We start from the raw sequence: 21,680 nt of genomic DNA, 5'->3' as shown, positions 1-21,680 counted from the left end.
AAGATGTTAAAGTGGTTAATAATTAACATCATCTAATATCTAAACCTCCAGGCTTTCCAGAAAGAGATGGGGAAGAGAACCAGCAGCGTTCAGGCTCTGAAGCGTTCTGCTCGGGAACTGATGGAGACCGGCCGCGATGACACAGCGTGGGTCAAAGTTCAGGTTCAAGAGCTGAGCAACCGCTGGGATACAGTGTGCGCCCTGTCAGTCACCAAGCAGACCCGCCTCCAGGTGGCCCTCAAACAGGTCAGAGAAGAAGCTGCAGAGATGATTTTAAGTTCTGTCAAAGTAGAACTGATTATTTTTATGCTTTTTAAAGTCTTGTAACACAGAAACGGCTCAGTAAATAAGCAAAATCATTGTAAGAATCACTGATTTCGAAGGTTTTCTTTCCTTCCACATTAAATCTTCTTTCTAACTTCCTTCTTTTCACCAGGCGGAGGAATTCCGTACAGCAGTCCAGATGCTTTTGGAGTGGCTGTCGGAGGCGGAGCAGACCCTCCGTTTCCGTGGCGTGCTTCCCGAGGAGGCGGACACTCTGCAGGCGCTGCTGCACACGCATCGTGACTTCATGGGCACAGTGGAGGACAAGAGAACAGATGTCAACAAGGCTGCTGGCATGGGAGAGGGCATCCTCACAGTGTGCCACCCTGACTCCATCACCACCATCAAACACTGGATCACCATCATCAGGGCACGCTTTGAGGAGGTGAGGACGAGGGTGTTAATATCCCATTTTATTAGTAGTAGTAGTAGTAGTAGTGTAGGAGTATTCAATATGTCTTAAACTAATTCCTTGAATTCCTTTTGACACATTGCAAAATAGATAGATAGATTAACATAAGGTTAAAATTACAGGCCAATAAACTTGACACTGCTTCATAATCCTCAAAGGATGTAAAGTAGATAATATGTTGAACGTAATACAGATATGTCTTATATTAATCAATACTTTCACTCTGCAGGTGCTGACATGGGCAAAACAGCACGAGCAGCGGCTGGAGACGGCTCTGACCGAGGTGCTCAACAACGCCAACCTTCTGGAGGAGCTGTTGTCATGGCTACAGTGGTCTGAGACCACACTGGTCCAGAGGGACACAGAGCCCCTCCCTCAGGACATCCCACAACTCAAAGCACTCATCACAGAACACCAGGTTGGTTTTTCTGTCGTCCTCTCTGACTCACCAGTTTGTTTGCGGGCAACCAAACATAGAATTTGGTATTTTTGATACATCCTTAGATGGAATAAACCCACTTAAACCTGGCTGTGTCTGCATTTTCCATTAACACACGTGTTGTCCAACTTTGCTTACTCACTGATGGTGTTTGTTCTTAGATGTTTATGGAAGAGATGACGAGGAAGCAGCCAGACGTCGACAAAGTGACAAAGACCTACAAAAGAAAACCAGCTGAACCTCCCAGCAGCCTGGCTGAGAGGAGAGGAGCTCGTAAGTCACTTCATGCTTAGCTTTTTTCAAATTCAGTGCTATTTTTAAGCCTTTCTTATAGTGAAAGTGACAGGAGATGAAAGGGAGAGAGAGATGTTGGAGTTATGCGGATACTGGGGCGCGCCCTCACTCTTACCTTTTAGTGCATAAATCCTATCATCTCCCATTCTGCGACGACAGCATAAGTACATGTGGTGGAAATGTGCAAATTTTGACCAAAAAGGACTCTCTGCATCCTCCGCAGGAAAACAACAACAGCAACAGCAACAACAGCAGGCAGCCATGCAGCTCTCAGGAGGAAATCCGCGACTCAACCAGCTCTGTGCCAGGTGGCAGCAAGTGTGGCTGCTGGCTCTCGACCGCCAACGCAAGCTCAACGATGGTCTGGACAGGCTGGAAGAGGTAACTTTGACAGTGGTGCTTTTTTAAATAGAGTGAAATACAAGTCTATTAAAAGTTAAATCCCAATATAAAGAGCAGAATGGTCAGTCGAACCTCCGAAATGCCAAATATCTTAAGATGAGTTAAACAGTCACACTCTCTCTTTTACGTGACTGCGACGTGACAAATATCACAACTCTGTCCGCATCGTCCATTTTCAGCTCAAGGAGTTTGCCAACTTTGACTTTGACGTGTGGAGGAAGAAGTACATGCGCTGGATGAACCATAAAAAGTCTCGCGTCATGGACTTCTTCAGACGCATCGACAAGGATCAAGATGGAAAGATCACACGGCAGGAGTTCATCGACGGCATCCTGGCCTCCAGTACGTAACGGACGACGATTTAAGGAGCTTGTTTTAAACATACACTAGAATAGAAATATAAAATAGATGATATAATGTAATAATTCCTTTTTTCCCCTCCATGCAGAGTTTCCCACCAGTAGGTTGGAGATGACGGCGGTTGCAGACATCTTCGACAGAGATGGAGACGGCTACATCGACTACTATGAGTTTGTTGCTGCTCTGCACCCCAACAAAGACGCCTACAGACCCACCACTGATGCTGATAAGATAGAGGATGAGGTGAGGGGATTGCAGGGCAAAATATAAAGACAAATGAATTACTTTGGCTTTGAAATTGTATCAATAATTGATCATGAGGGGTGTGATGAGTTGTGAATGGAAAGACGCTTTCATTGACATCTTGTCTGCTTGTTGCTAGGTGACTCGGCAAGTCGCCCAGTGTAAATGTGCCAAGAGGTTCCAGGTGGAGCAGATAGGAGAGAACAAGTACCGGGTAAGTTCAGCTCAGTTTTTGACTCATTTTTTAACACAGACATCATTTTATAGACTGTAACTGTTATATAATCTTAAACCGAAAGAGAAAACTTGAATGTGTATTTGACATGTAACTGATTTAACTCATTGTTGACAGACGTGGGTCAAAGAGGTTTTGCAAATGATTAATGTGACTGACAATGTTGTCACATTCAATGTGTTGTTGTAAACAGGAAGGTGAAGTTCACGGTATCCTCACAGTATGTATTGATGGCACCTTGCCGCTAAAGCAATTCTGAATTATATATATCTTAAATAAGAGCTTTATGTTAAATCTCCAACAAGCTTTTTACGTCAGACAGAGAAAAAGAGACGAGCAGTGTGGGTGTGATGCTAAGAATTACTTGCAAACTCTGTTTGACCCATTTCTGAAGAACTGACATTTTATTCTTAACTGGCTTATCTTCACTTATCCATCAGGCACTCATCAATTAACAACTTCTCAGCATAACTTGACAGCATTTTTTTTTTTTTCATGTGTGTTCATCTCACATCATGTTCTCATGGTGTATTCATCAACGTCTACCATCACATGTTAATATATGTTTTTATATATGTTAACATTGTTTTAACGTGTTTGTAGCATCTCACAGCACTCCAGGATTATCAGCTTCATTATCATCGCAAAAAAATATTAATACGACATTAATACGACCGTGTAAATGTGACGACATAAATACACACTGGGCTGCTGGATGGGAATAGACGTTCAAAGCAAGCTGGTTTAACGTTTAATCAAAAAACTTTAGCATTGAATTGATCTGTAACACCAAACCAAACATAAGTAATTTGATCTGGTTTAGACAGATACGTTATTATAATTAAAATGTATTTCTGACAGTGATATTATTAAAATTGTCCAATTAGCCAACTACAGTTTAGTTTCACTGGTTGTGAAATAAAACTACAAAACTAAACCTGATTGAAGCAAATATAGAAATGCAACAGTCGACTTTTTCTTTCTTTAGTTTGGGCCAAAAATGTTCTGATATCTTTTAATACCTGATAGTAAAATTACAAGGTGACAAAATTTAATGAGCCTAAATAATCTGCCGCTTTTCATCTACAGTTTAAGCTCATAAGAGTTCAGATCTTCAGTTTATAGGAATATAAAATGCTTCCTCCAGCAGTTCTCTGAGTGTATCTATGTTACATTTTACAGGAGCATTAAAGCTTAACAGGTTTTTTTTAGCAGTTTATACTGGATCGACCATCACTACCACTGCTGTTTGTGTCCACACCATCATTATCATGCTGGGTAATGATGTCCAGTGTCTGGCTGCGGGACACTGGGGTAGACTAATATTACACCAGTTTGTTTTTGTCACATCATCTGTCTGTTCTCGTGTTTGTCTTTTCACTCATATCTGACCTCACTTTTCATCTTTCACTGTTTCCATCACTGTCTCACCAACATCAGCTTGCAGTTTTTAAAGAAAGCATTTTAATAGCTCACTCTCATAACAACCACATGCATTCATGCTCGCTGCATTTTTTTTTTTTTTGCTTATACAACTAATTTTAAGCTCAAATAACAGAAATACACAGTGAAATATGATGCTTTAAGTTCCTGAGAACCAGTTTTTGTACACAAATAAAGTGTATCCATTCGTACATCATCAGAAAAAGCTCAGTTATCAAGTACATGTTGTTTCACTCTTTCTCTCGTTTCTTTCCCCTTGTGTTTTCCTCTGCTCCGTGTCTGCTGGATTTATTATAGTTCTTCCTCGGAAACCAGGTAAAGTGACTGCCGCTGCTGTGATCGGATGCGTGAAATCTGCTTCCTTAGTTCACTGCCAATGGAGAGCCTTTCATTTCTGCTTTCAAACACTTACCCAAAAAAAAGCATTTTGTTGAAATATTCAACACTGAATGAGGATTTTATTTTTTTTTATTTATTTTTTTTCAAAGAAAAAAGAAAAGGCAATCCATTGTGGCTTTGCAACGTGTAAGCAGGTTTCACCATCTGCTTGTGTTCCTGCTGTGATATGTTGGGTGTTGAGAGTGACAAATTGCACAATGTGAAGCAGGCGACAGGGACATGGCTGAAGTGGTAATTAGTGGTTAGGTGATATATATACTGTGCTTTTGGACCGAAGCGCTGGGAAAGAAATCAAGCTACTTGGAGAGAGATTTTAGAAAAAAATTCCTTCTGTGCTGGTATCGCTTTGGAGTTCTGCTTCGCTGGGTGGTTCAAACAATTGAGATTTCTGAAAAAAAGGATGAATGCGGGAAAAATCGAAGTGATTTCTCTAAATCTTGATGCTGAGATTTAGACGGCTGGGTGAACTGGGCTCAGAATCAGTAGATTGACTCTCTGTAGTTCTGTCAGTGCATGGTTTCCTATTAAATGCATGAAGTAGAAGTTTAGTTTGGTGTGATGGATTAATCTCAATCAATGTATCAACTTTAATTTTACTCACTGATTTTTCTTCTTCTTCTGTCTGATTCCTTCTCTCTCTCTCCTCCGTTCACTTATCTCTTGCCTTCCCTCCTCCTTTTGTTTTTTTTTTTCCTTCTTCACAATCTCCGCAGTTCGGAGACTCTCAGCAGCTGCGTTTGGTGAGAATTTTACGCAGCACGGTGATGGTGAGAGTCGGAGGCGGTTGGATGGCTCTGGATGAGTTCCTGGTCAAAAATGACCCGTGCAGAGGTGAGCGAATGGATCTGTTTCTCTCTCAAGTACAGATTCACCAACACACACACACACACACACACACACAAATTATACCTTCTCTCTCCCTGTCTCTCTCTCTCTTTCACATGGATATATTAGAGTCCGACCGATACCTTAAAAGACAAGAAACACCAGAATACTAAACTTAACGATAAATTAATTGATTAAATTGTCAATAAGGACTGTAAACTACAACAAAATACAATAAAAAATATATTAAAGTTGAGATAAGAAAAATAATAAACATGAGGTAGTGTGTGATGGAGGCGAGCCTGTATTACAGAATGAACATTAAATGTCACCAGTGTCTAATTCAGTGTCTAATTTAGTTAATACCACTTGTAACTACTACTTTTAACCTTTTTATATTCACATACACACATAGTAATGTACCCTACGGGCTAATGCTACATTCCCACAAAATCTGTGGTTCAATTCTGGCATCAGATGTTCCCCGTCTCTCTCTGCCCTTTTTTTATTGTCATCTCTCTATTGTAACTTTGGACTAAAAAAAGGCATAAAATGCTCCAAAATTATATGAATCTGTGAGGTGATTCTGGTGTAGTTGCCACAGTTGGAGTTTATAGTTGATGTAACGTTCACTGGCCCAAAACGACTTTATTCCCGTACACGATCATTATCAATCAATCTTTATTTATACAGCGCCAAATCACAACAAGGCACTTTACACATAGAGCAGGTCTAGACTGTACTCTTTAATTTTAATTTATAGAGACCAAACTTTCCCCCATGAGCAAGCAACTTGGTGACAGCGGCAAGGAAAAACTCCCTTTTAACGGGAAAAAACCTCAAGGCGGACATCTGCCTCGACTGGTTGGGTTGAGAGAGAGAGGAGAGAGGCACTGTATCAAATAACATTCATTATACAAGTAATGGCTGTAAAACAATAAATGCATTTGTCTGAGCCTCGCAAACAAACTCTCAAATGACTTTAATATTACAGTTTGAGCCATTAAGCCTCATAAAGAGCAGAAATTAGGAGTCAGCAGGATGTCAACTAGCTCAGTACTCATCCTCTAGGCCGAAAAATGAACAACCTTCATTGGTTTAAATGAGACGTCCTTTTAAATCTATGGATAATATCAGTCGGGCTCTAACACTTATACAAACACACACCTCTAAATGTGCCTCCTGCACTGAGCCGTTGACATTTACACACCGATCATCAGCGACAGACGACACACAGATCGATGGAGGACACTGACCAATAAACACAGCTCCCAGTTTGTCTAGTTGTCTGTCAGCAGGTGAAGCAGGATCACGCTGCACCGCCTCACCTCTCTCTCTCCAGCGTTACCTTCCAGGACACACATCTACAGTCGGTGTCTCTGTTTAGCTCCTCGTGGGCGGTATTATTACTCCCTCCATCTCTCTCTCCCCCCATACCGTTCCCCCTCCTGAGCTCGTCCTCTTATCGGTCTCATCATCTCTTTTGTCTTTGACTCTCCTCCCTGTCACATGTTTTATTTCTGTATATATTCACAGCTGATTCTCTCTTTCTCTTCAGTCTCCGAGCTGTCTTAGATCTTTTCATTCTCTTTCTTTCTCTCTTTTGTTTTTTAAATAAAACAGTAGTATTGCATGGTGCATGGTCCTCAGTTCTCTCCTTCTCCCTTCTCCTCTTTCCCCTTTTTTTTCTCTTTCCCCAGTGCAACATCCAGGACTTAAGATTCTCCGCTCCGATTCGAGTAGCTCCATCTCATCTCGTATAGGTTGGATTTCTCCTCTATCTCTTGTGCTTTCACTCTTTCTTAACAGCCTGTCCTTCCACCTTCTCCGTCTGTTCTAGTCTTTGTTTCTCTCTTCTATTGCTTTCTTCTCTTTCTTCCTCCTCTTTCTGTTCTAGTCTTTGTTTCTCCTGGACTTTTCTCTCTTTCTATCTATTCTTTCTCTTTCCTCTTCTGCTTCTTTATTGCTATTTTCTAATTTTCTCGCATTATCTTTCCTCCACTTTCTTCTTCTTCTTCTTCTCTGGTTTTGGTTCGTTGGTTTGGCCTTGTTGCTGTGCCTTGCTGACTGTGATCACCTGACTAACGTTATGTCCTCCCCACTGTTCTGCTCTTCCTCCCTCCTCCTCATCCTCCTTCTCCCTCTCCCTCCTTCCTGGCTGTCGCCGCTCACGCAAGCTCTGAAATCCTGACCCTGTTTATGTATTTAAACATGTTTGCAGGGGGGCGTCCGGACCCCCACTGGTCAGCTGTGTGTGTGTGTGTGTGTGTGTGTCTGCGAGCGTGTCGACAGTCCTTTTATTAAAAGGACACATTTTTTCTGTGTGTGTGTGTGTGCATGTGTGTTTTTTATAGGGTGTGTCTATGAAGATATGTCCTCTTTGTGTGTTTTCTCTCTGTGTGTGAGACTTTCCTCTCATTTCCTCCATGAGCATGCAGTTATTTCACATTGTCTCTTGTGTCTCTTAGTGACAGTCACTCCTGGCTATTTCTGCTGCCGAGGTATCTACACTTCCTCTCTCTGTCTCTCACTCCATTCCTCCACCTTCCTCTTTCACGCTCCGTCCATCCAGCTGTCTGTCTCCATCTCCATCTTAAAACCACAGCTGTCCTCTGTGTCTGTCTATATATAATATATATGTGTGTGTGTGCTGTTTTATTACCGTGGTCAGGTCAGTGTGTGTGTGTGTGTGTGTGTGTGTGTGTATGTATATAGGCATTGATGTCAGTCTTGTCTGTGTGTCACGTTTGCGTCATGCTTTCCTCACTCACAAACAAAAGCAGGACTTGGTCAACCCCCTGGTCTTAAGATTTTATTTAAATCTATTTTTTAAAGATTATTTTTTTAAATTTATGAATTCATGATGTCCAAATTTTACAAGGTGAGTTTATGAAAGAAGCACGCCGAGACCGATCCTCAGAGAAAATGTGCAAAGCTTCGATAAATGTTGTGTTTTCATGTCACAATGAACACGTCCAACTTTATTTTTTGGGTAAATCTCTACTTTGAGCCCAAATAGAAAGAATCGTGTCTAAGACCTGGGCGTGGCCAGCCTGGGTTTCTAATAACGCTGGCTTCCAACGCGGCTCCTTTAAATGTGATGGCTGGTTGGTGGGAGACACAATTACAGGGTGCACCTGGCTGGCTGGCATTGAGGGGGGACATAATTGCAGGGTGCACCCGTTTAATTGAGTGGCCTTGCTGTTGGGTTGCTAGGGACGATGGCCGTGAGGCTAGGAGTTGCACTGCTGCTACGACTAGCTGTAGCCCTCCTCTCCTCCCTCTTCTTAATTTTTTTTATATATACATATTTTTTATACTACTCTTTTCATTCTATTTCTCTTCCATGTCTATTTTCTCTCTCTTCTCTCATCTTTTTGTATATTTTCTTTCTCTTCTGAACCATCTTTTCATCCTCAGTTTCTTCTCTTCTCTCTTTGTGGCTGGCTTCTCCAGGCTTGTTGTTGTCTGCTGAGGCTGCTGCACTACTTTTTGTCAGAGAATGCTGCTGAGTGTCTTTTGAAGAAGGGAGAAACCCTGAGTCTCTCCCGCTAAGCATAAACCAGGCATGACCCCCACTTATACTGTATATATACACACATTCTGTGTATACACAGCAGAGCTGAGATGCTCCTTCGCAGCAAGAAGTGAAAATGAATTGAAAAGGGAGAGCTTGTTGAAAAACGAGAGAAGAGAGGCTGTGCTTTTGCTCCCACGGCCCTCAGATGTTGTAAAGCAAATACGCAATGAAAGTGTGCGTGGCACTCAGTTAAGTGTCATTTTTCACAAAACTGGAGACATTTGTCAGTGATTAAAGACATCTCTCGGCTGTGAAACTCACTCCTGTTGAGAACATAATCTCTCCAGAGCTGAAAATGTTTTCTCTGGCCACAAACAAGAAAATGTATGAAGGGCTTGGTTGATAAATTTGTCTGCAGCGATGACAGTGTGTCTCCACAAAAGTTGCTGACTTTCGTTGCGTATCAAATAAATTAATTTCCTCCTACCTTTGCACTCAAACCAAAACGCACTCACTCACCTCTCCCCTTAAAAAACAACTCAACCAAAAGTGCACTTATGCCTTCCTGGACCCCCCTAAACTCCCCCCTCCTCTACCCACCCCTCCAAACACCCCCGCTCTGCTCACGCGCCTCAAATGAAACAAGCACGGACTCTGATGTCTGCAGCCAAGGAAGCACTGACTCTCTCCCTCACTGTGCTCGCTCCCTCTGCCGCCCCCTGCTGGAGGAAAACTGTTAGACGACTAATCAAACCCAACTAATTTTTTTTTCTCCTCCTTCTCCTCCTTTTTTTCTGTCCATCTATCCAGCTCGTGGTCGCACCAACCTGGAGCTGAGGGAGAAGTTCATCCTTCCAGAAGGAGCGTCTCAGGGTCTGGCCGCCTTCCGCTCCCGGGGCCGGCGCTCAAAGCCGGGCTCCCGCAACGCCTCGCCCACCCGCTCTTCCTCCTCGGCCTCGCACAGCGGCGCTTCCCTCCCTTCTGCCCCCTCCACCCCTGCCACACCGACAGCCTCGGCGTCATCCAGGGTAAGAGCTGATGTCAGTCTGATTGGGACTCATTTAAAAGTAGAAGCAGGATCTTATTTTATTGACAGATATCCACTCATTAAACTGAATTAAGGACAAAAAGGAATTGATAGTGGCACTGTAGGAAACCAACCTTCACTATATATCATCCATCGTCTTTAAGGACACACAGAGGACACTTTAAACGTGTTTTACTGCGACACTGAAACCAAAATGTGCTGATGAAATTAAAGATCTCGAACATTTTCCCTTCAATTTATCATCAGCATCATTCTTGCACATTAATGAGAAACACAGAGACATAAATCTCAAACTTGTAGTCTTGTTTGGTCTGTCTTAAATCATTATGTAGACAAAAAACCCACGCTATGCCAGACATTTTGTAAACTAAATAGTGACAGGATGGTATTAACTCTGTCAGAATTAAACAAGACTTCAGCCACTTTAACTTTGAACAGTGTCACACACACACACACACACACACACACACACACACACACACACACACACACACACATCGTCTGCTGACATGATTACTATGTAAAATCATTACTGTCAGTGTGTGTGTGAGAGAGAGAGAGGCTGCTTATGATTCAGTGTATGTTTGTCTGTTTTATGCATTTATGTTCTGCATCAGTCGTCCTGTTGTTCTTGTTCTTGTTGTTCTTGTTATTGTCAAAAATCATCGCATCCTTAACTGTAAGATTTTTATTTGTTGTTCTTGTTTTTTTTCTTTCATCTTTTTCCCTCCCCTCGTTCCTGTCTGTCAACTCCTGCTAACCTTGGCTTCAAAAAACAAATATCCTTCCTGCATTGTTGGGTTCTCTGGTTATTAAAAAAAATACAATAAATAAAATAAAAATCATTCACTCTCACACAAAAAATACACTACGCTGCACTTCCTCGCTATCCAATCGCTCCCTCCATATCTCCCTCCCTCCTTCCTTTTATTTGCTTCTCTCCATTGCTGCTTTGCTCTCCTCCTCCTCCTCCTCCTCCTCCTCCTCCTCCACCCTCCCTTCCTTCCTTCCTTCCTTCCTTCCTCACTTCCTTCCTCGCTCCCTTCCCTTCCTCCCTTCAGTCCTCCCATACTCACTCGCGTGACTATGCCAAGCCCTGGCTGGCACACAGTAAAACTCCAACGCCAACCAAGTGCCACTGCTGCCCAGATCTCGGTCACAGCCACATCACTCCTGGGCACGAGGTAACACACTCACCCCTACCACCCACCTCCCCCCTTGTCCCACCCAAACCCCACCCTAATGATCGCGCTGATGCACTAACGCACACTCTCTGGTGCTTACACACCACCATGTTAGAAAGTTATGTTGTTGTTTTTTTTATTTCTGCTGTCATGTAAAACCTTGAAACTTAAGTTTCAGTGGCTTTTCATGTTTGAGTTTTTTAGCTGAAAAATGACATCATCTCCTGAGGGGGGAAAATGTTCCACTTGAACTCTTTAATTTGAGAATAAACAGGATACGAGCAAGCAAAGACACATGGTCGTTATTTGACAAGGACGGCGAATTATAAACGGCGTATGACTAAAATGATTGATGCTTATAAGATGAATGGATACGAAAGTTAAATGTGGGAAAGCTGTTTTAAAGCTGCAGTGTGGGAGTGTTACATATTAATGAACGTCCATCACACAACACTGATTAAGCCTATCGGGCAAATCTGAGTCAGACAAATTACATTAAGTTTGAAAATTTGACTTTTCAGATTTTTTCTTTAGATTTCGTAGCTCAGTTTTACTGTTTGTTTAACCATTTTTAAACCATGTTGAACCATTAGTTCATCGACAGAATATTTAACTATTTTAACAATTAAAGAAAAAAGGTTAACATGATAGGATCTATTATTTTTCGTTTTAGATCAGAGCAATGCAATAATATCATCCTGGACTTAAGAAAATTGTGCCAAGAATTTTTCACTATTTTATTGAATGAATAATTGAGATAAACATCAGATAGTGAAAGTAAAGTAGTTACAGCCCCTTTTTCAGTGCTTTACATCTTGTAGTTTCTTATAAATTAAACTAATCTAATATTAGTTAGAATTTGTAGATGTGTGTAACGATGTCTCTGTGTACATAAATATTCATTTGTTGTTGAATATTTGTCCGTAGGTCTGTTTTTTGTTCATTGTCTGTCTGTTTGTGACGTGCTGTACCTTGTTGAGTGATATGATCCTGTAGTGTTAACAGCAGTGTGTTTTTTTAGCGTGATGTCCTTCAGTAACATTAGCTCAGTGTTCCTCAGCTAACGTTTCCTGTCTGCTCCTGTAGGGGGCGGCATCAGGGTCCAAACTGAAGAGGCCGACCTTCCACTCGAGCAGAGGTTCGCTGACCGGAGAGAACGGAGGAACGTCGCTCAGCGGCAAACGAACCGGTGAGACAGAAGTCACACTTATATAATATGAAGACACATTTTATCTTCTTCTGTGTTAGACGAAATAGTCTTGTAGGAATTTAAATGAACAATGTTTCTTCATCGTATCAGAAACTCCTTGAAAACTAGAACATATTGCTCAGATTCCTCAGACACTGGTGCTTTCATTTGACTACATTTAGTACTTTTTTTAACTCTCCTCCTCCTCCACCCCTCCCGTCTTCCTGACAGATCCAAAACGAGGAGCGTCTACAGCCAGCGGTCCGACCAGCAGAGCTGGCAGCCGAGCAGGAAGCAGAGCCAGCAGCCGCCGCGGCAGCGACGCTTCAGACGCATCAGAGCTCCAGGACGCTCGCTCCGTCTGCTCTGACGCTTCAGACACACCGAGGCGACCTGGAAGTGGGGCCAAACCCTCCAAAATCCCCACCATCTCCAAGAAGGCCCCCAGCCCAAAGACCCCGGGATCTGCTAAGAAATAAAACCAGCCAGTGAGAGAGAGCGTGAGACCACAAAGACACTGGAGCAGAACCGTTACTCCTCCGTTTCACAGAGGATGGGCTGCTATTGTCGGTCATCGTGGATGAACCAGCTCGCCAATCTGAACATCCATCCATAGGGCTTGTGTAGAATTTGTGCACTATGACTGATATTTAACAGGGGAAAGGAGGAGATGGATAAGATAAGAAGTGAATCTCCTTCTCACTCTTTCCCCCTTTTTGTCATGAACGGACTGAAAAACAAAGAGGAGAATGATTCTGAGTCTGTGGGGTCGAAACCGACTTTTTCCCCTTTAAGCAGCGACCTCAGTTTGCCTTCCAGTCTCCTGCTTCTTCTTTCAAATGTTCCCCATCAGCGTGGAACCAAACACCGACCGACTTGACGTGATGCTGCCTTATTTTGTGTTACACACTTCTGTCCCGATCAGAGACGGAGCAACAAGAGAAAGTCTTTAAACTGTTCTTTTTTTCTTTTCTTTTTTTTTTTTGTTTTAACACATTGACACACAAAATACACACATTTTAACAAAAGAGGCGGGGTAAGGAGTGGGACGCACCACCACCACGACTACAAAAACAAAAAAAGCTCAAATGGCATTCAGGAGAAAAAAAAAAAAAGAGAAAGAATTGTGGGTTATTATTTTGGCTTGTGGGCCAGATGCCTCAACGATGAGTTAAAAAAGAAAATATGCAACGACTGCCATGTCGCTTCCCCTGGACTGGTTGGCGAGAAAAAGAGTCACCTCAGCAGATCTCTCTGGAGGCAGACACCACATGTGGAGAGAGAGCTCAGGAGGCGGGAAACGCTGTCCCACACAAACACAGACACACACACATAGACACACATGCACGCACACACCGGCTGAACTCAAGACACAGAGGATCGGTGGTGGTGACGGAGGCGGTCGTGGTGCTGCTGCAGCTGAGGGCAAACACTCACACAATCAAGCACCGCAGAGCAGACTCCTCCCGACCGCTGGAACGTTAAGATCAGGCTTGTGTGTGCATTTCAGCAAAGGGCGGTGTGGTTTTGTCACATGCCAGCGTAACAATCCCGACACACAGAAATCACAAACTGGCAATGGAGAGAGGACTATTTTTATGGTGACACACTTAACTAACAGCACATTACTGACAATATACGACATGTGTAACCTAACCCCGATGTTAATGACCGTGTTCACGGAGTTCGACAACCAGCATGCACTAATTGTCTCTTCCTCTGCAGTTCCACCTTAACATCTACACTGCGTTGCCCTTAGCAACCCAGCCGCACACACACACACACACACACACACACACACACACACACACACACACACTCACACGCACATGAGGTGGTGTGTATCGTGTGTCTTTGTCAAATGTTACAGGAAATTATAGAGGTCATTGACTTGAGTCACTGTATGCAAAATTTTAATTTGCGAATGTCTCTTCTTTTCTTTTTTTTTTCTTTCTTCTTGTTGTTTCCTGGTTAATTTATAATCCAGTTGTACTTTTGTTTATCTAGCTTGAAAATAAAAAAAATCTATTTATTTTTCAGTTTTCATGTCCATATCACCATTCGCAGAGAGTGATTTTAGTATTATGGTTAAAGAAATTTGTGATTTTTTTTTTGTACCATGAAAAAACGTCTGCTCCACTCTTCTGACATTATGTGTGTGTAACAGTGTGTTTCTACTTCATTGTAACATTACATTACTCACTAGGTCGCTGATTCTCGTGGCAGCCTTCTTTTTCGTTCTCTCTTTTTTTTTTTTTTTTTCTTTTGCTAATGACTACATTTCCCAGATCATGACCAAAGGGGTTTGCCCTTAATGTGTAGAGAGAACTACAAATATGAATGACAGGGTACCTGGGCAGAGGGGACCAATGAGAGCTGACTTTTCCTCCTTCGTGTCCCTCCCCAGCGTCTCTTCTTCTAGGCTTTTTTTCAAATGTCCCGTCATCGGCGGGGCGGAGTTGTCTCTGTGTTATCTCCGTGTAAGAGATGAAGTTTATGAAATCCTAGTGAAAAATTACAGTAAGAAAGATGACATCATAAGGTGATTTTTATTTATTTATTGTCTCTCTGATGTGGGAGGGGGGGGAAAGGGTGATTCAGGGAGCAGGAGACGAGTCCACCACCTTTTTGATGCTGTGCTACTCTGTGTGACGATGAAAACATGGAGGGAGGGAGGGAGGGAGGGGTGTTACTAGGAGTCAATTGTGTAAAAGTAAAACAAAAAACTAAAATTATAAACAATTTTTTGTTCTGTTTTTGTATTAAAAATATGCTTGCAGTAAAAAATGGCGTCTTGCTATTAATTTCCAACCTAAAATGTTGCTGTGACTGTGTGTGTGTGTGCTTTGTCTGCTATGATAATAAATTGAATATCTTGCATGTTTTGGGCTGTAACATGCAATATGAAGACATCAGCTTGGCCTCAGGAACTTAGGAAGTTAATTTAATGTTAATTTTTCCCAATTTTCTACAATTTTAAAGACTAAAAGTGATTTATTAACATAATAATCATATCAGAAGAATGTGGACTCATGGACATATAATGTACAATTTACACACTGCTATCTATTTTGTATTTTGCCATTTCACTTCCATATTTTTCTTTGATAGAATAGTTTTTATTTTATGTATAATTTGCAACACTGAATATTTGTCCTTTGATTGTAAATTGTATATATTGCATGTTTGAGCTGTTTGTCAGAGAGAACATGCAAATATGAAGACATCATATTAGAAAAGTTTATATTTTTGTAGCATTATTTTTCCATTTTTTTAAATCAATTTAGTATAAGTAAATATTATATATTAAGTATAACCTGCAACTCAGTGCACACATGGCAAATGTATTTAAAATGTGCATTTACTAGATGTCATTTTTAGAAAGTTTGAGTGTAGTTTTTTACAGTTTTTTCCATGACGATCCCACATTGTTCACATATGTGTATATATATATATATATATATATATATGTGTGTGTGTGTGTGTGTATACAGTTTTAGTTTTTTATGATTTAAATTAGTTTTCTTGTCATTTCAGTGTTGTATTTCATTAGTTTAAACCACACAGCATGCACATAAAAAGTCTTATATGTGATCCTTAAGTAGGGCGTATGTACATGTGCGTGCATTCATAATTTTGTTTAATGTGGCGAGCTAATTGGTAGTAATTTATTTTTTTCCCCTCTCTCTCTCTAATGTGTGCATGTGCGTGCCCAAAGTCACTCATGGCTAACAGCAGACCACAGACTCAGAGGCAGTGACAGGACATTTCTAGGTAATTATGCTGTCAGAGATAAGGTCACGTCCGATTGGATCTTCACAGAGGAAGTGGTGGTGGTCGGTTGTGGTTGAAAGTGTTAATATGAAATGTTAAAATGTCTCTTTCCTGTCGTCTCCTGGTCACAGCCCTACTGTGTGTGTCTGTGTGAGACAGAGAAGGAGAATTTGAAAATAACTTTGTCCTGTTTATTTGGTGGTTCCACCGGAGATGATGAGGTCTGAGTCCACCCTCTGCAGCTGTGTGTACACACACACACTCACTCCTCTCATTTTCTGTCCTCTCTCAATCCATCTACGCCCGTCCTCCCTGCAGTTCATCTGTCATCCTTCTCTCTGATGACAGTCCTCGCTCTGTTCCACCACTTCTGTCTCTCAGGAATGTCATTTTTCATTTATGTTGGGTTTATATGGTTTTCGAGGGCACTCAGCTCCCTTTCGTTCATTCCCTCTTTTTCTTTTTTCTTTTTTTTCTTTGTCATGCTTGTTCACACTCCTCCAGCTCGCTCCCTGTCTCTTCTTTCACCTCCTCTCTCCATTATCTCTCCAGACAAAACCTCTTAAAGTTGCAGATGTTTAGGGAAAGGAAGAAAAAAAATGGGTAGAGCGTTAATTCCTGGCATTTGGGACTCGCCCTTTCGGCCAGGACAAAATGAACCGCGGTCAGTTAGGTTTGGTCAGTGTTATTCATGCCTTTCAAAGTGACCACAAGTACCAGGCCGCTTTGAAGAAAAGAGTACACAAACACGGGCTGGCACAGCGCTGAACTTCACTACTATATTTGAGTCATTTCTTCCCTCTATTCCTTTGGTTTTAAACACGCACACACACACATCTGAGAGAGTGTGTTTGCATTAGTCCTGCTTCAGGGCAGGCTCACCGAGCTAATGAATGGTTCAACGGGGAAAAGTGTTACACTTCATAACGCACAAATCGGCACTTCAGAGTAGAAGTGTTCAAAGTTTGCCAAAAGTGATTAATGTTAGCTTGAGGCTGATTTAATTTGGAGCTTAAATTCAGTGTTCTGCATGTTGTTTCTCACAGTTACCTGGTGTTAAAGCAGGAGTACGAGGCTTTTACATATAAATGAACATCTGTTATATTCAAGGCCTTTCTAATGAGGTCACAAAATGCTGATTAAGTATATCAACCAGGTAAATAAATCTCTTGGTAATTCGCTGAGTTTTTAAATCTGATGTCTGTGGCGACTTTTGGCAATGATTAGTTTGCGACTATCAACCGTGACCGACCTCGTTGCGTTGCCAGGGAAGGGATTGGCTCACATAAAAAGCATCGAGAGTCTGCAGTAATAACAGCGACACACTGTAGGTTTAAAGTGACAAATCTGTAGTTTTATTTAAAAAGTTAGCTTCAGTTAGCTAGTTAGCTGAAAAAGCTAGCACTTAATGTGTTTAGCCACCGTGGTTTCAGGTTAGCTAGCTAGCCACACAATCCTCTGTGTCAATTGCGCCAAAAGTACACAAAATAACAGCTAAGAATTTTTTAGTAAGTAAAAAGTTTTTTAAAAAATCAACTAATTTGTAGTAAATGAAACAATGAACCAACTCACTGGAGGTTAATGGAAAAATAAAAAGCTTTGATGTTTTCAGTTTTATTTGTCACTCATCTGATGTCCTTTTTTAACATTTTTGTGACTCCATTCAAAGCGACATCTGTAATGAAATTTCTCCACTTTTGGCTTTGAAAGTCTAATGCTAGTTATGAGTAGAGAAATGTAGCTTTTCCGCGGTGCATCTGGCCACTTGATGTCCTTCCCGCCTGAGAATCGGCATTGAGCTATGAAAGGAAGCAGTCATGAGGGGATGAAAAGATAGATGGGTGGAGGTAAGAGGGAGAGAGAGAGATGAGGTCTCCCAAAGAGACCACTGGGAGGGGTGATGAGATGTAAGCAAGGGGAGAGAAGTTTAAAGACTTCAGAGAGAGGAGGAGAGGCGGAGGCTGGGAGGGAAACTCCCTCCTGGTTATGAACAACTGTTGCACACTCCGAGCTTCATACACGGGACACACTGACAAGGCTGCACAGCTCACACACTCCCAACAGGCACTGAGTGTGTGTGTGAGTGTGTGTGTGTGTGTGAGTGTGCGTGTACAAGATCTGCCACAGAGTTGAGGACTGAAGAAGAAACCTCTCGCCTTTTCTAAGGATTACAATCAGGAAACAATTTCCTGGAGTTATCGTTTTTATAAATTGGATTAGGAAAGACCCCAGAGATGTGTGGGTGGGGAACCGTCTTGAATGGATGAGTAAGTATTCAGGGATGACAGGATAAAAGCTTCCAGCAGTGGTTGCTCCACAGCAGGCGATTCTCGTGAGGTATCTCCTTGAGCATTGACTCACTGCAGGTGTGAACTTCTTTTTTTCTTTCTCGTGAGGTCAAAGAAGACTGGGGAGCACAAAAAAAAGACTTGATGACACAGCTCTCAAATTTCACTCCAATCTCTTGCGGCACCTGCTCATCATTGAAATTGCTTTCCATCCTCCAAGTTTACGACTTCAAAGTGAGGACCAATCTTCCATAGGGGCATTGTAATTATGCCCTCACTCTCATTATCTCTGTTCCTTCTGCTGCACGACTGAGAGGTGAGGGAGAGGTGGATCAGAGGGTGAGGAGGGTTTTTTCTTTTCTTTTTTTTTCCTCTTCGTGATTAGAGAAGGTATAAGAGGGAAAGAGGAAGGCAAAGGGGGGAGGGAGAGATAAACAGAGGCAGTTTAAGGCGGTAAACACGCCTCGTCCAGGGCCAGCTCTCTTCTAAACACATCAAGCACAAATCAACACAGCATTTGTCTGTTGTGACTCTGTGAAACAGTCACCACGGACTTTGTGGCGGTCTGAAAACACTGGAGGGGCGATAACCTGAACTAACTTTTGCAGCGTATTAATTGTGAGTATAATATTTGCCTAAAAATAGAAAAACCAGCACGAGGGAAAGCAGAACCATGCCTTCAAATGTCTGCCACAGCCTCTCCTGCCTCTGTGGGAAGATGAGCAGCAGTGGTAGTCTCCTCCAGCAGCAGAGCAGATCAACCTCCAGCCCCCATCGGTCTCTCCTCCACCCCAGGACTCTGCTCCTTCTGTCCCTGCTCCTCCTGCTCTCGCTATCCCTGTGGACCCAGCAGGCCGAGGCTGTGGTCCACTCCAGCTTCCGCAGGCTCAGTGGCCGAGAGAAGAAGGAGATGCAGAAGGAGATCTTGTCCATTTTAGGTCTGCCGGGGCGACCAAGACCCCACCCGCCCCTCAGACCTCCCTCCTCAGCACCGCTCTTCATGCTGGACCTATACCACGCTATGTCGGTTGATGGGGAGGATGAAGGGAATGAGATTGTTGGGAACGGAGCGGGAATAGTGAAGCTTGGAGGGGCGGAAAGGTTGGCTCAGGTCAACCACGCAGCGCTGCCAACACTCAGCACGCACACACCGCCGCTGGGGACGGTGGTCAGCGAGGCCGACACCGTGATGAGCTTCGTCAACCTGGGTGAGTACACCTGGTCAGGAAGAAAGTGAAGGTGGTCTCTGATATGCATCCTTATGTTTCTGGTGTTTGGATGAAGAAAAGGAAGTAGCCAGCACTGATTAGTTGATTAATCGAATCGTTCATGGACAGAAAATTAATCGTCAACTATTCTGATGATCAAATAATAATTTTGGTCATTTTTTTAAAGCAAAAATGGTTTCAGCTTCTCAAAGTGACAATTTGAAGGACAAGTATGTATGATTTAGCAGCATCAAGCAAGACAGACTCTGCAGAAATGAAAGAAAACATTCATAAATATGTTTCAATTAGTGTAAAATCACCTGAAAATATGGTATGAACCCTTTTTATCTACATAGAGAGCGGGTCCTCTTCCACAGAGGCTGCCATTTTTCTACAGTAACCCAGAATGGACAAACCAAACACAGGCTCTAGAGACCTTTTGCATTTTTTGAAAGTTTCGTGGCCACCGTAAATTCTCCTTCACGTTTGACAGGGGGAGGATGAGGTGTTTTCTGTTTGTTGCAATCTGAAACCTCACCACTAGATGGCATTAAATCCTCCATACTGTTGCTTTAATGTTTCTCTTTTTTTATACATGATAGTAAACTGTATATCTTTGGGTTTTGGCGTGTTATTCAGACAAAACAAGACATCTAAAAACATCACCAAGTCCAGACAAAGCTACTTATTATAAATGAATTGTGAAAATAATGATCTGATTAATCGATAATCAAGTATTGTTAGTTAAAGAGCATCAAAAGGAGAAATGTATCAGTGGAAAAGCCAACACAGTATTAGAAACTAGCAGGTGATTTTATGGTAAGAAACAGCAGCAAGCACAGCAGTCTTATGGTTATCTTTTTTTTCCTAGGATGGAGAAGTCATGACCTTCCCTACTCTGCCTCTTACCCTGATCTTCTTACGCTAACCAATTTCACTCCAGAAGCAACGATGTAGATGATGACTACTAGCCAATCAGAGGCAGAGTCATGAATTTACCGTCCTAGGAAAAAAATTGCCTCATAGCGACAGTAGGACTCCTCAAAATCACTGCACCCTTTCAATAAACTTCTGTACAGATAAAACAAATGAGATATAATCTGATTTATCTTGTGAGCTTTAGAGGTTCTGGTTGGTTTTTATTAACGTTGGACAAAACCATGCTTGCTGTTTCCTGTCTTTATGCTAAGCTATCGAGCTATAACAGATGTATGAAATGTCAAACTATTCCTTTAACCTTAAAATAGATTTTTTTAATGAACATTTTTTCATCAGTTTTGGATGACTGAGCAGTTTTTTCACTCCGCGGTTTGAAAATGTAAACTTGGAGGGGGTGAAATTACACTGCAGCTGAACTTGATGACACTGCCAGTGACAAGTGCCATGTTGATGCTACCTTTTCAGCTTCTCTGCTGTGCAAATTTCCACAAACATTTACCCCTCAGAGAGGATCTAAACCAATGCCAGTACGGCTGAACTATATTGGTAGGTTTCCATTTCAACCCAGCATTCCTTAAATCCAGCAGCGTCGTCGCTCCAACTGCTGCCACAGACTAACTGGGCTGAGCGTCCTCAAAGAGTTTCAGCTCTCAGAACATCTGTGGTGCCGTTTGATGATTAAAAACTTTGATTTAGTGTGAGGCATAAAAGCTTGATTAGTAAACCCTCCCAACACAGATTTGATCTTCTCGTTCATGTTACACTCTGTAAAGTTTTCTGACTGTTTACTTTACGTCTAATGCAGAGAAACGAGCTCACTCTGAAACATGACTAAAGGCACAAAGACACTAAGGTTACAACATAATTATAATGTTAAAAGACACTTTGAGCTTCATTTTGTGTATGAAACGTGTTATATAGATAAAGATTCTCTTAATTTAATGAAAATGTGCATATTTAGTGGATTATTTTCCTCTATAAGTAACTGAATATAATAAAACTGGTAATACGTCTAAGCAGGGAATCGGTAATTTACTCTAAATAGAGCTGAAATGATTATTCTGATAATTAATTAGTGAATTAACAGATAATTAATTGGCAGTTCTTATCATTTAATCCCTTGAATCATTTTTAAAGCAAAAAAAATATCAAAA

At 41.9% G+C, this 21,680-nt stretch overlaps 2 protein-coding genes across 7 annotated transcripts in view; both read left to right on the top strand.

Moving 5' to 3' along the window:
* macf1a (microtubule actin crosslinking factor 1a) overlaps window positions 1-14,582 on the top strand; it is a 247,530-nt gene extending 232,948 nt beyond the window's left edge. For 4 of the 6 annotated variants that reach the window (XM_062436569.1, XM_062436574.1, XM_062436572.1 and 1 more), the window contains 14 exons: window positions 52-246; window positions 437-709; window positions 966-1,154; window positions 1,337-1,448; window positions 1,693-1,850; window positions 2,051-2,213; window positions 2,320-2,474; window positions 2,614-2,688; window positions 4,450-4,467; window positions 5,265-5,382; window positions 9,707-9,924; window positions 11,006-11,128; window positions 12,215-12,317; window positions 12,549-14,582. In XM_062436569.1, the coding sequence (XP_062292553.1) occupies window positions 52-246; window positions 437-709; window positions 966-1,154; window positions 1,337-1,448; window positions 1,693-1,850; window positions 2,051-2,213; window positions 2,320-2,474; window positions 2,614-2,688; window positions 4,450-4,467; window positions 5,265-5,382; window positions 9,707-9,924; window positions 11,006-11,128; window positions 12,215-12,317; window positions 12,549-12,796 (2,148 nt within the window). In that variant the 3' untranslated portion in view covers window positions 12,797-14,582. Of the gene's footprint in view, window positions 1-51; window positions 247-436; window positions 710-965; window positions 1,155-1,336; window positions 1,449-1,692; window positions 1,851-2,050; window positions 2,214-2,319; window positions 2,475-2,613; window positions 2,689-2,902; window positions 3,759-4,449; window positions 4,468-5,264; window positions 5,383-9,706; window positions 9,925-11,005; window positions 11,129-12,214; window positions 12,318-12,548 lie in introns of those variants that run through there. The other 2 variants (XM_062436570.1, XM_062436573.1) reach the window with 2 other exon arrangements.
* A 4,470-nt stretch (window positions 14,583-19,052) lies between these two features.
* Window positions 19,053-21,680, top strand: part of bmp8a (bone morphogenetic protein 8a) — a 10,749-nt gene continuing 8,121 nt past the window's right edge. The window contains exon 1 of the mRNA XM_062435656.1: window positions 19,053-19,587. Within this exon, the coding sequence (XP_062291640.1) occupies window positions 19,053-19,587 (535 nt within the window). The remainder of the gene's footprint in view (window positions 19,588-21,680) is intronic.

The sequence above is a fragment of the Scomber scombrus genome, chromosome 16, assembly GCF_963691925.1.
Source record: "Scomber scombrus chromosome 16, fScoSco1.1, whole genome shotgun sequence".
Classification (NCBI taxonomy): Eukaryota; Metazoa; Chordata; class Actinopteri; order Scombriformes; family Scombridae; genus Scomber; species Scomber scombrus.
Note: the sequence above shows the minus strand (reverse complement) of the source record. Positions and strands in the feature narration are given on the sequence as shown.